The following is a 17500-nucleotide window of genomic DNA, read 5'->3' on the forward strand; positions in this document are numbered from 1 at the left end:
GAGAAACTCAAATGGAAAGTTTGTCATCTCATATTGTCTTAAATTTTATCTAAAGAACAGAAAAAGAACAAAGATTCTAGTGACAAAGATTATGTTATCCTGGACTAGTAATCGGTGACCAGCTATAAGGAAGTGGGTCAATGGAAAGCTAGCCTAATGATTACCATTGATTGTCCTACAAGCCTAGTTGAATTTTACTTTTTCCTCCTTAACTGTTTTTACAAATTTTTTGAGGATGTTTTCAATTTAAAAAAGGAGCAAAGGCAATTCAATAAAGAAAACATAGTCTTTTAAACAAGTGATACTAGAACAGTAACGCATCCAAATGCAAAATAATAACCCTCTACATATTCCTCATACCTCATACAAAAATTAACTCATATAACTAAGTGTAAAATGTTAACTTCTAGAACTGTATATGGCCTTGGTTTAGGCAAGGAAATTTTAGATGACACAAAGAGCGTAATCTATAAATGAAAAATGTGATAACATCAAAATTACATACTTTTGCTCATGAAAAGAGACTATTAGAGAGAAAAGTAAAGCTACAGATGCAAGAAAAATATTTGCAAAATATTTACTCAGTGAAGGGCTTGTAGCCACAGTATATCATGTAGTCTCAAAATTCCGTAATGGAAGAAACAACTCAATGGAAAGTGGGCAAAATTTAGACAGTGTTCACCAAAGGAGGTACATAGGTGGTAAATAAGTACAAAGAAGATGCTAAGCAGCATTAGTCACTAGGGAATGCAATACCATCACACACATATTAGAATGGATAATTTAATGGAAAAAAAACACACTATCTCAAAGGCTGGCAAGGTTGCGAAACAACTGGAACTCACATACACTGAGTATGTGAAGGTACAATGTATGATTGCTCAGGAAAACAGTTTGTCTATTTCTTATAAAAATGAACACATATTTAGTATGATATTTGCTATGGGTTTTTAAAAAATAGCTCTTATAATTTTGAGATATGTTCCATCAATACCTAGTTTATTGAGTGTTTTTACCATGAAGGGGTGTTGAATTTTATTGAAGGCCTTTTCTGCATGTATTGAGTTAATTATGTGTTTTTTGTCCTTACATTTATTGATTTGTATACGTTGAAACAGCCTTGCATCACAGAGATAATGGCGACTTGCTCATGGTGAATAAGCTTTTAGATATGCTGCTGGATTTGCTTTGCCAGTATTTTATTGAGGATTTTCGCATTGATGTTCATCAGGGATATTAGACTGAAATTTTCTTTTTCTGTTGTGTTTCTGCCAGGTTTTGGTATCAGGATGATGCTGGCTCCATAAAATGAGTTAAGGAGGAGACCTTCTTTTTCTATTGTTTGAAATAGTTTCCAAAGGAATGGTACCAACTCCTCTTGGTACCTCTGGTAGAATTTGGCTGTAAATCCATCTGGTCCTGGGCTATTTTTGGTTGGCAGGCTATTAATTACTACCACAATTTCAGAACTTGTGTTTGGCCTATTCAGGGTTTTGACTTCTTTCTTCTGCTTTAGTGTTGGGAGCATATATGTGTCCAGGAATTTATCCATTTCTTCCAGATTTTCTACTTTATTTGTGTAGAGGTGTTTATAGTATTCTCTGATGGTAGTTTGTATTTCTCTGGGATCAGTGGTGATACCCTCTTTATCATTTTTATTGTGTCTATTTGATTCTTCTATCCTTTTTTCTTTATTAATATGGCTAGTAGTGTACCTTGTTAATCTTTTCAAAAAACCAGCTCCTGGGTGCATTGATTTTTTGAAGGGTTTTCATGTCTCTATCTCCAGATCTGCTCTGATCTTAGTTATTTCTTGTCTTCTGCTAGCTTTTGAATTTGTTTGCTCTTGCTTCTCTAATTCTTTTTTTATTATTATTATACTTCAAGTTTTAGGGTACATGTGCACTACGTGCAGGTTAGTTACATATGTATACATGTGCCATGTTGGTGTTCTGCACCCATTAACTCTTCATTTAACATTAGGTATATCTCCTAATGCTATCCCTCCCCCCTCCCCCCACCCCACAACAGGCCCCGGTGTGTGATGTTCCCCTTCCTGTGTCCATGTGTTCTCATTGTTCAATTCCCACCTATGAGTGAGAGCATGCGATGCTTGGTTTTTTGTCATTGCCATAGTTTGCTGAGAATGATGGTTTCCAGCTTCATCCATGTCCCTACAAAGGACATGAACTCTTCCTTTTTTATGGCTGCATAGTATTCTATGGTGTATATGTGCCACATTTTCTTAATCCAGTCTATCATTGTTAGACATTTGGGTTGGTTCCAAGTCTTTGCTATTGTGAATAGTGCCACAATAAACATATGTGTGCATGTGTCTTTATAGTAGCATGATTTATAATCCTTTGGGTATATACCCAGTAATGGGATGGCTAGGTCAAATGGTATTTCTAGTTATAGATCCCTGAGGATCTAGACAATGACTTCCACAATGGTTGAACTAGTTTACAGTTCCACCAACGTGTAAAAGTGTTCCTGTTTCTCCACATCCTCTCCAGCACCTGTTGTTTCCTGACTTTTTAATGATCGCCATTCTAACTGGTGTGAGATGGTATCTCATTGTGGTTTTGATTTGCATTTCTCTGATGACCAGTGATGCTGAGCATTTTTTCATGTGTCTTTTGGCTGCATAAATGTCTTCTTTTGAGAAGTGTCTGTTCATATCCTTCACCCACTTTTTGATGGGGTTGTTTGTTTTTTTCTTGTAAATTTGTTTGAGTTCATTGTAGATTCTGGATATTAGCCCTTTGTCAGATGAGTAGATTGCAAAAATTTTCTCCCATTCTGTAGGTTGCCTGTTCACTCTGATGGTAGTTTCTTTTGCTGTGCAGAAGCTCTTTAGTTTAATTAGATCTCATTTGTCAGTTTTGGCTTGTGTTGCCATTGCTTTTGGTGTTTTAGACATGAAGTCCTTGCCCATGCCTATGTCCTGAATGGTATTGCCTAGGTTTTCTTCTAGGGTTTTTATGGTTTTAGATCTAACATTTAAGTCTTTAATCCATCTTGAATTAATTTTAGTATAAGGTGTAAGGAAGGGATCCAGTTTCAGCTTTCTACATATGGCTAGCCAGTTTTCCCAGCACCATTTATTAAATAGGGAATCCTTTTCCCATTTCTTGTTTTTTTCAGGTTTGTCAAAGATCAGATGGTTGTGGATATGTGGCATTATTTCTGAAGGCTCTGTTCTGTTCCATTGGTCTGTATCTCTGTTTTGGTACCAGTATCATGCTGTTTTGGTTATTGTGGGCTTGTAGTATAGTTTGAAGTCAGGTAGCGTGATGCCTCCAGCTTTGTTCTTTTGTCTTAGGATTGACTTGGCAATGCGGGCTCTTTTTTGGTTCCATATAAACTTTAAAGTAGTTTTTTCCAATTCTGTAAAGAAAGTCATTGGTAGCTTGATGGGGATGGCATGCTGCCAAAGGTAATTTATAGATTCAATGCCATCCCCATCAAGCTCTATTTCTTTTAATTGAGGTGTTAGGGTGTCAATTTTAGATCTTTCCCACTTTCTGATGTGGGCATTTAGTGCTATAAATTTTCCTCTAAACACTGCTTTAACTGTGTCCCAGATATTCTGGTACATTGTGTCTGTCTTCTCATTGGTTTCAAGGAACTTATTTACTTCTGCCTTACTTTCAATATTTACTCAGTAGTCATTCAGTAGCAGGTTGTTCAGTTTCCATGTAGTTGTGTAGTTTTGAATGAGTTTCTTAATCCTGATTTCTAATTTGATTGCACTGTGGTCTGAGAGACTGTTTGTTGTGGTTTTTGTTCTTTTGCGTTTGCTGGGGAGTGTTTTACTTCAATTATATGGTCGATTTTAGAATAAGTGCTATGTGGTGCCAAGAAGAACGTATATTCTGTTGACTTCTGGTGGAGAGTTCTGTAGATGTCTATTAGGTCCAGTTGGTCCAGAGTTGAGTTCAGATTGGGAATATCCTTGTTAATTTTCTGTCTCGTTGATCTGTCTAGGATGGACATAGTATTGGGAGTTTTGGACCAGACAATCAGGCAAGAGAAAGAAATAAGGAGTATTCAAATAGGAAGAGAGGAAGTCAAATTGTCTCTTTTTGCAGATGACATGATGGTATATTTAGAAAACCCCATCGTCTCAACCCAGAAACTCCTTAAGCTGATAAGTAACTTCAGGAAAGTCTCAGGATGCAAAATCAACATGCAAAAATCACAAGCATTCCTATACATCAGTAATAGACAGAAAGCCAAATCATGAGCGAACTCCCATTCACAATTGCCACAAAGAAAATAAAATACGTAGAAATACAACTTACAAGGGATGCAAAGGAACTCTTCAAGGAGAACTACAAACCACTGCTCAAGGAAATAAGAGAGGGCCCAAATAAATAGAAAAATATTCCATCCTCATGGATAGGAAGAATCAATATCATGAAAATGGCCATATTGCCCAAAGTAGTTGATACATACAATGCTATTCCCATCTAGCTATCATTATCTTTCTTCACAGAACTAAGAAAACTACTTTAAATTTCATATGAAACCAAAAAAAGGTCCCATATAGCCAAGACAATCCTAATCAAAAAGCACAAAGCTGAGGCATCACGCTACCTGATTTCAAACTATACTACAAGACTACAGTAACCAAAACAACATGGTACTTGTACCAAAACAGATATATAGGCCAATGGAATAGAACAGAGGCCTCAGAAATAGCACCACACATCTACAACCATTTGATCTTCAACAAACCTGACAAAAACAAGCAATAGGGAAAAGGTTCCCTATTGAATAAATGGTGTGGGGAAAATTGGCTAGCCATATGCAGAAAACTGAAACTGGACCCTTCCCTTACACCTAATATAAAAATTAACTCATGATGTATTAAAGGCTTAAATGTAAGACCTAAAACCATAAAAACCGTAGAAAAAAACCTAGGCGGTAGGTTATTCAGGACATAGGCATGGGCAAAGACTTCATGACTAAAACACCAAAAGCAATGGCAACAAAAGCCAAAATTGACAAATGGGATCTAATTAAACTGAAGAGCTTCTGCACAGCAAAAGAAACTATCATCAGAGTGAATAGGCAATCTACAGAATGGGAGAAAATTTTTGCAATCTATCCATCTGACAGAGGTCTAATATCAAGAATCTACAAGGAACTTAAACAAATTTATAAGAAAGAAACAAACAACCCCATCAAAAAGTGGGTGAAGGATATGAACAGACACTTTTCAAAAGAAGACATTTATGCAGTCAACAAATACATGAAAACAAGCTTATTGTCACTGGTCATTAGATAAATGCAAATCAAAACCACAATGAGAAACCAATTCACGCCAGTTAGAATGCCGATCATTAAAACATCTGGAAACCACAGGTGCTGGTGAGGATGCGGAGAAATAGGAAAGCTTTTACTCTGTTGGTGGGAGTGTAAATTAGTTCAACCATAGTGGAAGACAGTGTGGCAACTCCTCAAAGATCGAGAACCAGAAATACCATTTGACCCAGCAATCCCATTACTGGGTATATACCCAAAGGAACATAAATCATTCTACTATAAAGGCACATGCACACATACGTTTATCACAGCACCATTTGCAGTAGCAAAGATTTGGAACCAACCCAAATGCCCATCAATGATAGACTGGATAAAGAAAATGTGGCACATATACACCATGGAATACTATGCAGCCATAAATTGAATGAGTTCGTGTCCTTTGCAGGGACATGGACGAAGCTGGAAACCATCATCTTCAGCAAACTAACACAGGAACAGAAAACAAAACACCACATATTCTCACTCACAAGTGAGAGTTGATCAATGAGAACACATGGACATAGGGAGGGGAACATCACACACCGGGGCTTGTTGGGGTGTGCGGGGAAAGGGGAGAGAGAGCATCAGGACAAAGAGCTAATTCATGCAAGGCTTACAACCTAGATGACGGGTTGATGGGTGCAGCAAACCACCATGGCACACGTATACTTATGTAACAAACCTGCACGTTCTGCACATATATCCCAGAACTTAAAGTATAATAATAATAAAACACACACACACACACACACACACACACACCATTTATCTAACAAACCAAGTCTTAGATATGTATCCATGAGGAATAAATTTGTGTTTATATAAAAACTGTAGATGAATATTTTTCTTAACAGCATGATTCACAAATGCCAAAAACAATGCAAATGCCCTTCAACACATGAATGGATTAACAGACCGTGATACATGATACAATGGAATAATACTTAGCAATAAAAAAAGGTGTTCTGGGTAGTGTGATGAAATCCTATGCCATTCAGCCCCATTCTCCCCAGAGCCTGAATACTTTCTTGTCTAGTGCATCCACAGTTTATACTACCTGCCTGTTAGTCACTTAGTAGTCTTTGATGAAATCCTATGCCATTCAGCTCCATCCCGCCCAGAGCATGAATCCTCCCTTCGTCTAGTGTATGCACAGTGTATACACCAGCCTGTTAGTCACTTAGTAGTATTCCAAGTTATCAGGTGGAAAAACATAGTCTACTTGGGTTTTATACTATTAATCATTTCGGGCATTTACTGGGGAGCCTGGAACATATCCCACATGAATAAGAGGGACTAGTGCAGCTTTTTTCTCTCACAGGTAAGTAGAGACTACTCTGTCTACCTTCAGAAGAATCATTCAGATGGCACTAGTAATTCAAGTTTTACAAGTCAAGAGAAATTGATATTCTGTGATTTATCTGGCAAATTTTTTATTTAAATGACTATTTTAAAGGAAACTACAGCCAGTTTGCATTCATACAGGATACACTCCAATATATATCTACTGTACTCACTCAAGTATGTTTAATTTTTTCTGCATATTTTCACAACATGGTTATGAGGAATTCAGATTTTATTAAATTGAAAAGCAATGTGATTCACTGACAATTGACTGTACATGAAAATATAACGTTGATATCTCAATCTGAAGATGAAGCTAAGACTTGTTAATTATATGACAACCGTAAAGTAGCTAAATAACCTGACTAAAGTACAGGGTCTAGCATGAAGAGTAAAATAGTAACATTCTTAAGAATAACTTGAGCCAGACAAACTTGGGACAAAAGGAAGGAAGGAAGGAAGGAAGGAAGGAAGGAAGGAAGGAAGGGAGGGAGGGAGGGAGGGAGGGGAGAGAGGGAGGGAGGGAAGGGAGGCAGGGAAGGAAGAAAGAAAGAAAGAAAGGGAAAGAGAAAGAAAGAGAAAGAAAAAGGAGAAAGGTAGACAAAGAAAGGAAGAAAGAAAAAAGAATGAAAGAGAGAAAGAAAAAGAAAGAGAAGGAAGAGAAGGAAAGAAAGAAAAAGAAAGAAAGAAAAAGAAAGAAAGAAAGAAAGAAAAAGGAAGGAAGGAAGGAAAGAAAGAGAAAAAATAAGTAGTTGATTCTACAATCAGCTCCAAAATCAAACCAAGAGGCATAAACCTTGATTGAGTTGTTTGATATCAGGAGAAATTGCATATCTAATCAAGGCATATTATTAGCCTCAATCTGTGAAGAAAAAAATAAAAGTAATGGGATCATCTGACACTGAATGATGAGACAAAAAAGAGACTGATGAAGAAAAAGATTTGGGTGAAAGGTCATGATTAGGGTGAAAAGTCATATCCATACTTATTAAAAACCTATATTAATTAAAATTCAGGGAGTGGAGGTTGCAGCGAGGCGAGATCGCGACATTGCACTCCAGCCTGGGTGACAGAGTGAGATTCTATATCAAAATAAAATAACAAAATAAAATAAATAAATAAAATTCAATAGAGGGTTACTGCAATGCTGTTTAAGAAATTGTTTACTAATAGTGCAGAATACTCAGAGTAATAGTTATTGTGTGTGTGTATACACACACAATGTACAAAATATACAATAAAAAATATACTGTTTGAGAAAGGTACTATAAAAATTGTTAGGGAAATGTTGAGTTTACCATATTTCATTTAAACATGAAATACAGCCATTATCATGAATAAAATCAACACAAAATATTTTTAAAATATGAAAAGAAAAGGTAACATATAACTTTTTAGAATAAAGAATAGTATAGTGGCTCTATGTTTTTGAAGTATTCCTTTAAATAGAAACAAGAAACATTCGTCATGAAAAAAGATTGACTATTATGTAGTAAAATGAGCAACTTATGTTCATAATGCAGAAAAAAGGAAAGAAAAATACTAGCCACAAAGAGAATACATTTGCATTACATATAATTAAAAGAGATTTTATATTCAGAATAGTTAAGATGATTCCAACTAATAATACCAAAACTCTCAAAAAGGTAAATAAAGAAAATCAAACTGCATTTCCAAAGATTAGAAGCATTAAATACCAATTAAACTGTGAATATATATTCTAAACCCAGTTAGTGGTAAAAGAAATGCAAATTTACACTATAATGTTATAACATTTTATAGCCATTCAATTTGTAAATATTAAAATGTGACATCACCAATCATTAACATGTAAAAAAAGAAGTAACTGTTGACATAAATGTATGTTGGAATAAATACTGTAGGAAACCTTCTAGAGTAGAATATGCACAAGATCCCAGAATACCCATTTGTACTTACATATACTAGAGAAAGTCAAATAGCTTTACTGTAAAAATGTCATATCACTGCTTGAATATATGAATTATTGGGTATCATCATATTTACTTTCTATTTTAAACTATAATTGTATAATTATTTTGAGTCAAATGATTGATTCCAATGTACATATTAATATTGATATAGGAGTTGAGAAAAAATTGTTTAGGCAGATAATGAGGGTACAGCAGTCCTTGATAAGGTTTTTCCTTTTAATGAAAGGCAGCCCCCAAATCATTTTCTTTTCTAACAAGAGGAGCCTGTAAAATCGAACTGCAAACATAGACAAGCAAGCTGGAAGCTTGCAAGGTGAATGCCAGCAGTTGTGCCAATAGGAAAAGGCTACCTGGGACTAGGCATGTTCATATGGCAGGTGCATCTTCCTTTCTCTTTGCCAGCCACGTGTACAGTAAGGAGAAAGCAACATGGCGCTGGCCAGGCAAAGATCCCATTTGATTAATAAGATTAGGGTGGGGCGGCCAGCTTCCTGGCATATTATGTAAATGTCACACCTAGTTTAACCAATCTTTGGGCCCTATGTAAATCAGACACTGCTTCCTCAAGACCGTTTATAAAATCCAGTGCACTCCACCAGGGGCAGGGATTCACTTTCAGGTGCCGCTCTCTCTCACAAGAGAGGAAGCTGTTCTCCTTTCTCTTTCTTTTGCCTATTAAACCTGTGCTCCTAAACTCACTCCTTGTGTGTGTCCACGTCCTTAATCTTCTTGGTGTGAGATAACGAACCTCAGATATTTACCCAGACAATGATGCCGCTTCAATACGACTTCATTTAACCAACAAGTATTGTGTTCAAATTCTTTTACTGTATTCTTGACTAATGCCCATTAATAGGAGAATTTATTTTACTATGTACTTATCAAGAAATTTGTATATTCATTTATACACAGTTGAAAAACCAAAAACTAAATAGGTCCATTGGTAAAACAAGGTGACATAAACATTTTGCCACAATTAATATAGATGAGTCTTAGAATGTCATCTATGTTACTTAGAAAGACATGAACATGCTAGGATTTCAGAATAGTGTACTTACTGACACGGATGCATCTGGGAGTAGGAGACCAGCCATTCTCCATACATGTAACTGTGGTCTGCGCTTTTGGAAGAGCGTAGCCAGGATGGCAGGCAACGTCTATAGATTTACCCTGTACAAACTTTCTTCCATAATTTTGATTATATCCATTTTCCAAATAAGGAAAATAACATTTTCCTAAGGACCATAACAATGATAAATAAATAAAGTAAATGAGAAACATAAATTTGCTCAAAATAGTATATTACAATTATTTTTACAATATTTAAATAAGATTGCATAAACATCCAAAAATAATGTATAACTGAAGACGAACTAAAGTTACTAACAAAGGTTTGCACAAAAAGAAATATCAATATTCAACATTACTTATCTTTAGTTTTTATAATTAATAGATGTATAAATTATATAGATATTCTCATAAAGTCCCTATATTTATTTCTCCTGTGATTTTCAAGAAAAAATCCTCATAATAGAAAAGATCTATTTTGGTCACTTTGCTCGAACAACTCTTTTCTTGGCCCTATTTCTGTTACATAAGACAGGTGTAATCACTTATGTGCTCTCCTTTCTTCGATCTTTGAAAGTTTTATACATATATATAGCAGTTCAGAGGTTTACTTACTGAGGCACGGTACCGCTGGCGACCATCCATCTTGTGTGCAATGAATGTAATCCCAGTAACTTCCTGACGGAGTCTCAAAATGTTCATCACAGTAATAGGAGTAATATTTTCCTACAGCTACTGGAAAGTATGGTCTACGCATATTCTCATGATATAGACTTCCATGTTTAATGTCTGGATAATCACAAGGTTTCACTTGCAATAAAAATTTTAAAAAAAGTATAAAGAAATTTTACTGTAATAAACAATCATATTAGAGATAAATTTTTATCACTGAATTATATTCTCTTCTTAGTATAATTACACATTCCATTAGGGTTTCTAGGTCAAAACAAATGATAGAACTCAGATGACTGAGATATGTAACAAGAAGGTCTTTGTTAATGAAGATGAAATTATGTCTTGTGGATCACATGATGCGTAAATTTGTATGAAGGCTCTCCAGAAAGAAAAATGCACAGACCTATTTAATATATTTCCCTTAAATACACATACCCTATCCCTGGTTAATTAAATAAGCTTTTCGGTTGAGAAATATGCCAATTTTACCGCTTAGCTCGTGTATTTCTTTCTTTCTTTTTTTTCTATTCTCATCAGTAAACAAGAGCCTGCATTTTCTTCTCAGAACAATTCAATGTAAGGAGGTAGTATTTTGAGGGATTTAAGGTTTTTATTTCTTTTAGATTGAATTCATGGGCTGGGCGCAGTGGCTCACGCCTGTAATCCCAGCACTTTGGAAGGCTGAGACAGGCAGATCACTCGAGGTAAGGAGTTCGAGACCAGCTGGGCCAACATGGTGATACCCCGTCTCTACTAAAAATACAAAAAAAAAATTAGCCGGGCCTGGTGGTGCGCCCCTGTAATTCCAGCTACTTAGAAAGCAGAGGCAGGAGAATCGCTTGAACCCAGGAGGCAGAGGTTGCAGTGAATTGAGATTGTGTCTTTGCACTCCAGCATGGGTTACAGAGTGAGACTCCATCTCGAAAAATATAAATAAGTAAATAAATAAATTAGGCTCTTTCCTATTTATTGCAGACAATGTAAAAATATAGAGAAACACAAAAATTTTTCTTTGATGATACCACACAGAAAAATAACATAGTTAATTCATGCCTCAAACAATTCATTAAGCCAAGTTCTCCAGTCTGTATTTAACCAGAGAAACAGACTAGAAATATTTCTTCATATCCAAATAGTTAAGATTTTGATTAACTTTTTTGTTTATTTCTAATTTTAATTGGAGAGAAAAATAATTTTGATGTCATAAAATATATTTAAGTAAGGTACAATATAATTACATTTTACTGAGTTATTATATATTAATTTTGACAAATACATTTGAGTGCTATCTTGTTTATTATATTAACAGGTTTATATATTTTTCAGAAAATTTGCTCTTTTCATGGGATTATTTATAGATTATCTAGTACTTTCAATAACAAAATGGTATTAACGTTTTCCATGAAATATGTTTCTATTTCAATAAACCTTAGGCAATAGGTTAAAAAGAATTTCAATACACACATACACATACACACATATAAATATTCTTTTACATCTCCATCTTTCTTAAATTCTGTGATTTCTTTTGTATTTGATTAGAGAAATTTTCATGTAGTTTCTACATTTATTATGTGGATTATAAACTGAATAATTGTATATCTTAAATGTCTTTCTCTAATAAAGACTAGTGAATGATACTTCTTTCAGTATAGTTTCTTGGCCTACAATCCATATATCTTATAATTGATAGATTTTTTTCCCTATTTATCTGAAGCTCCCAGTGTTGAAATTAAAACATTTACTTAGTCTTATTTCTTTTAAGTAACATTCTACATTTTTCCTCACCTCTTTTTAAAGATTTGGAATATTTTCTATTTACCATTGGATTTTACAAATTTCATCATGATTTGTTGAGACATGTATTATTTAACAATAATTCTGCATTGGGAAAGCTTGAGTCTTGGATTTGTGGGAGCTGTGCCTTAAAGATCTCAATTGAATTTCACATTAAATGGTAGAGTAGAGATTTGAAAGCTTGTGGTTGATTTCAAAGCAAGTATGAGTATCCATCTTATTATGGTATTTCCCAGAAGGTCATAAAATAAAATTGTCCACCGAGATTTCTTTCCAAAAGGAATAAAAAGGAGGCATAATTAAAAACATATATCATTACCACAGGCTCGAGCTATTTAGCTATTCTCTAATTTGGTCACATTTACATCTGTTTTTATCCCTTTTACAAATTGATTCCTTGAAGCAAATATTAGTACCCACAGAGGGTCTCATCAGCGCTGAGAATAGAAGGACTTCAAATAGCTTCATTCTACTTGTTACACTTCTACAAATGTAGTTTTTGGTTTCACAGCATTTATGGTGTTTCCATCATAAAGTTGGCTCAAACAGATCTTAAAATTGATAAAAATATTCACTAATTTTTATAACTGCTGCTAATATATTCATACTGTAATTTATTTGACCCAAGTCCAGGATCTTAGAGTCGACATTGTTAAATTTCACCTTATTAGATTCAGCTTAGCACATAAGATTCTCTTTGAATGCTGAACTGCCCTAATGCAGATTCCTTATTATCATCCTCTGTATCATTCCAATTGTGAATTTGTACTGCACTTCCCCTAAATCATTAAACTGTTCAATGACACAAGTGAGTAATGAAGCAGGCCTGAGAATAAAGTCATGCATCTGATAATTAGATATGGTTATTTAATGAAATTAAAAACTGATAAACCATATAACTCATCAACTCCTCTATCTTGTCCGTGAGAACTCCAGATGGTTCATTGTCAAACATTAATAATTGAAATCCAAATATAGTTGGGTCTCAGTTGGTTTAGATACATTTGGGCTGAACTACATTGTCATAAGCCAACCATAAAATCATTAAATATTTTCCTCATAATTCCTATGCACACTGAAATCTGTTTCACACTGATAATAGCTTCCTCTCTTAGGGATTGGAATTATGCCAGAAATTAAAGTTGAAGTCATTAATCAATCATTTGTATCATATTTTTCTTTCATGGAATATATAGTTTAAGTGTAATACTTCTTGTCTATGTACTTCTAGATAGAAAGAAAAGAAATTTGATTGTAGAGATAGAAAAAACATTAAAAAGGGGTAAAGGAGCATCCCAGAAATAAAATACTCTGTTGACTTGAGTGGTATTTTGCTACATGTGATGATTTTAGGAAATTACCTCCAACACTAGGAAATGACTAAGACTTGGAGTCCTTCAACACTCCTCCCTCCAAATAGTAGTGCCTAATTTCTCTCCCCTTGGATATATGCTGGACTTAGTGTCTCACTTCGAAAGAATAGATATGGCTGAAGTTAACAGTGTGTGAGTAGATAATTGATATGGTTTGGCTCTGTGTCCCCACACACATCTCATGTTGAATTGTAATTCCCAATGTTGAGGGAGGTGATTGGATCATACAGGTGCATGTCCCCCTTGCTGTTTTCATGATAGTGAGTGAGTTCTCATAAGACCTGGTTGTTTAAAATGTGTAGCACTTTCCCCTTTGCTCTCTGTCTCTCCTGCTCTGCCATGGTAAGATGTGCTTGCCTCCCCTTCACCATCCACCATGATTATAAGTTTCCTAAGGCCTCCCAGCCATGCTTCCTGTACAGGCTGTGGAACTGTGAGTCAATTTAACCTCTTTTCTTCATAAATTATCCAGTCTCAGGTAGTTCTTTCTAGTAGTGTGAGAATGCACTAATACATGGTATTGTGGCTTCCTCTATTCTCAGATTAGTAGTGCGGGAGAAAGCTGCCATTTATCAACTCATGGAAAGGCCTATGTGGTAAGGACCTGAGGCCTCCTGACAACAGCCATGTGTGTCAGCAATGTTAGAAGCAGATCCTCCTGCCCAGCCAAGCCTTCTGATCACTGTAGCCTGGGCCATGATCCTGATTGCAACACAAGAAGACAGTCTGATTCACAACTACTTATATAAGCCATTTTGAGATTACTGACCAATAGAAACTGTAAGATAATAAAGGTTAGTTGTTTTAAGTAAATATGTTTTTGGGGTATTTTGTTACAATGCAATAAATAACTAATATAGTATGTGTTAGATGACATTATTTTTATCTAGTGTTTTAATTCAGATATTGGAAGAATTTATTAATTAGGGAAACATACATTCATAAACACACATACACATTTAATTTTGAGTAGCAAAAAATATGAGTTTTGGCAACTTCGAAAACTAAAGAATGCTTCCAACAGCCTTACTTTGTATATACAATAAGACAAATATTTGGTTTTATTGAGTCCCTATTTTTTATGTGTTTAAAAGAAATTTCAGAATTAAGAAATGGGTCAAGATATGAATGGAACTTACAGGTACATCTTGGAGCAGGTATCCAGCCAGTACTTGTGCATTTTGCTGTATTTCCCCGGGTTGCAGGATAAAAACCATTTCTACACTGGTACGTGATTTCATTTCCAGTTCTGTGTTTAATCCTTAAAGGTGAGTAGTCACCATTTGGAATATAAGGATTATCACATGTTTTTTCTGAAAAGAAAAAGGATATGTGGATAATGCAGAAATAAGTATCCATTAAAATTAATCATTTATATAAACATTTAAAAGTAGGTGTTATTTATTTGTCCTTAGCATAATATAAAATGGCATTAAAATGAACATATCATAGTATCCTTTCTGGTATATCACTTATTTTTCCCTTCACTATATTCTCATCTGACATATTTGTACCTCCTGGGCTCTTAATCCCTTCTTCTCCAAAGTCATCCCATACTTCATGATTTTCCATAACTGGCAATGTTCTCATCGCATATAACTTCAGTTCTTACTTTCACTTTCCTTCTATTCTTTGGTTTCTGTGGTTCTCATAAGGTTTCTTTACAAATATTCAGTGTTTCTTTCTTCTGGACAATTGATAGGACTGCACAACCCTTCCTCTTTGAAGTAACTGTGGCCATGTGATTGCATAGGAGACTATAATAAAAGTGGAAGTAATATCTTTCACTTTAGAGAGAAGTTTTAAAAGCCATTGTGTGAATTTTTATGTTCTCTTTCCCAAAGATACCGCGATTAAAGAAGGACATGAAAAAAATGATGTTTCTGTCACTTGATTCTTACAATTAATACAATGAGTAAAGGCCCTTCTGATCTACATTGACAGTGAACATGAATGAAAATAAACTTCAGTCTTAATATCTTAAACATTGAGATACTGCATTACATTTTTCTTACTATAATAGGATAAAATAGCAGAGGGTTTGGAAAACCTTTTCCGTAAAGGGCCAGATAAAAGGTCTCTGCTGCAACAACTCACCTCTGCCATTATAGTACAAAAGTAATGAAAAACAATACATAAACAAATGAACATGGCTGTGTTTCAATAAAACTTTGTTTACACAAAGGGGGCAAGTTGTATTTTACCTGCAGCCTATAGTTTGCCATCCTTTGGCCCAGTGTATCTTAATCTACAAGGCACCTTCTCACTCCTTTCCATTAACTCTGCTATATCTCAATATTGGATCCATTTGCAAAATTCCTTTTAAGATAAAATACTATGCATTTTAAGTATTGTAGAAAAACTATATGATCACTTATATTGGAGTCATATTTTATTTTGGACTAAAAAGCTGTGGCAAACATTCAGCATTGCTTGAAATCCATTTATATACCCCCAATTTATTTACTATTTGATTTCCCATGGTAAATGATCCATAGTCTCCTCTCTTTTCTCAAGCCACCTGAAACAATTGCCTCTTCATCAACAGATAATAAGTCTCCATTCACACAAAACAATTGAGACCAGCAGTAGTGAGTTTCCTATACTTCTTTCCAGCACTCCTCAACATTATCTGTATCTATACTGATTTAAGTCTTTAGTTTAGTCTTCAATGGTAAAGTGTTGCTTTCATATTCAGGTTAGCTTTAATTCTTTCATTTTCCCCTGTATTTTAAACCATTGTTTATTCCTTCCCTCTTTCTTAACTTATCAACCACACTCTTTTTTTTTTTTTTTTTTGAGACGGAGTCTCGCTCTGTCGCCCAGGCTGGAGTGCAGTGGTGCAATCTCGGCTCTCTGCAAGCTTCGCCTCCCGGGTTCACGCCATTCTCCTGCCTCAGCCTCCCGAGTAGCTGGGACTACAGGCGCCCGCCACTGCGCCCGGCTAATTTTTTGTATTTTTAGTAGAGATGGGGTTTCACCGTGGTCTCGATCTCCTGACCTCGTGATCCGCCCACCTCGGCCTCCCAAAGTGCTGGGATTACAGGCGTGAGCCACCGCGCCCGGCCTCAACCACACTCTTAAATTGATATGGAAGCTTTTCCAGTTTTCAGTCCCTTCTCTCAACCCTTTGTTCAAATTTAGCTAATGTACTACATTTCTCCTCCCCTTCAAAACCAAAATCCTTAAAATACCATTTTATAATTGCTGTCTCCACTTTCCCGTCTCACATTTATTCTTTAACTCACTACTACCTAGTTTCTGACCTCTATTTTGTTGCCATTGCTCTGATAAAAGCTACCAATGAGCCCAATGTCCAAATTCAGAAATGCTTTGCATTTCACATATTCCAGTCACTGGTACATATTCTGGACTTCTTAATTATTTATTGAACTGAACAGATAAAACTCTGTAATATTTGACTCTGTTGATTACATACTTTTTGATGTTCTCCATTACCTTATATATTTATGTTCTCCTGCTTCTCCTTGTCTTTGTCTAAGTGATGCTTTTCTTTTATATTTTATTATTTTCCTTTACTTTATATTTTTTGCTTCTCCTCTTGTACTTTACTTAATTTTTTAATTTTTAGGCCCTGCCTACTTGTCACATCTCATCTCCTGCCATTTTTCTACTTCTTCTCTATACTACCACCATTCCTTTCTCATAAGTTGTATATTTAGTCAAACATAAAATTTTATAAAGTTTTAATTATTCATTATATATTTCCTCTTCTCAATACCATACTTCCACTGTGTCCATTCAGCTCCTAAGTTTATACTTCATTCTGACAGAATAAGTTTTAATATATCTCTATAGCTAACAGGATAATATATTTAGATTAGCAATAATTATATGAGAAACAATATGTATGTGACTTAATATACAAGTTTTAAAGCTTTACTATTTTAAAATTTTACTATTTTATGTAAAAATATGTCTTCAGTGTTTGATGTTGACACTAACTTCAAATGAGTC

The 17500-nt window shown here is 35.0% G+C and overlaps 1 protein-coding gene across 2 annotated transcripts in view; it reads right to left on the reverse strand.

The window, feature by feature from the left end:
• Positions 1 to 17500, reverse strand: part of CFH (complement factor H) — a 95942-nt gene that overhangs the window by 47476 nt on the left and 30966 nt on the right. For both annotated transcript variants that reach the window (XM_019028297.4, XM_031013439.3), the window contains exons 7-9: positions 14662 to 14835; positions 10293 to 10487; positions 9668 to 9844 (exon numbers count right to left, since the gene is read on the reverse strand). In XM_019028297.4, coding sequence (XP_018883842.4) covers positions 9668 to 9844; positions 10293 to 10487; positions 14662 to 14835 — 546 coding nt within the window. The remainder of the gene's footprint in view (positions 1 to 9667; positions 9845 to 10292; positions 10488 to 14661; positions 14836 to 17500) is intronic.

The sequence above is a fragment of the Gorilla gorilla genome, chromosome 1 (genome assembly GCF_029281585.2).
Source record: "Gorilla gorilla gorilla isolate KB3781 chromosome 1, NHGRI_mGorGor1-v2.1_pri, whole genome shotgun sequence".
Classification (NCBI taxonomy): Eukaryota; Metazoa; Chordata; class Mammalia; order Primates; family Hominidae; genus Gorilla; species Gorilla gorilla.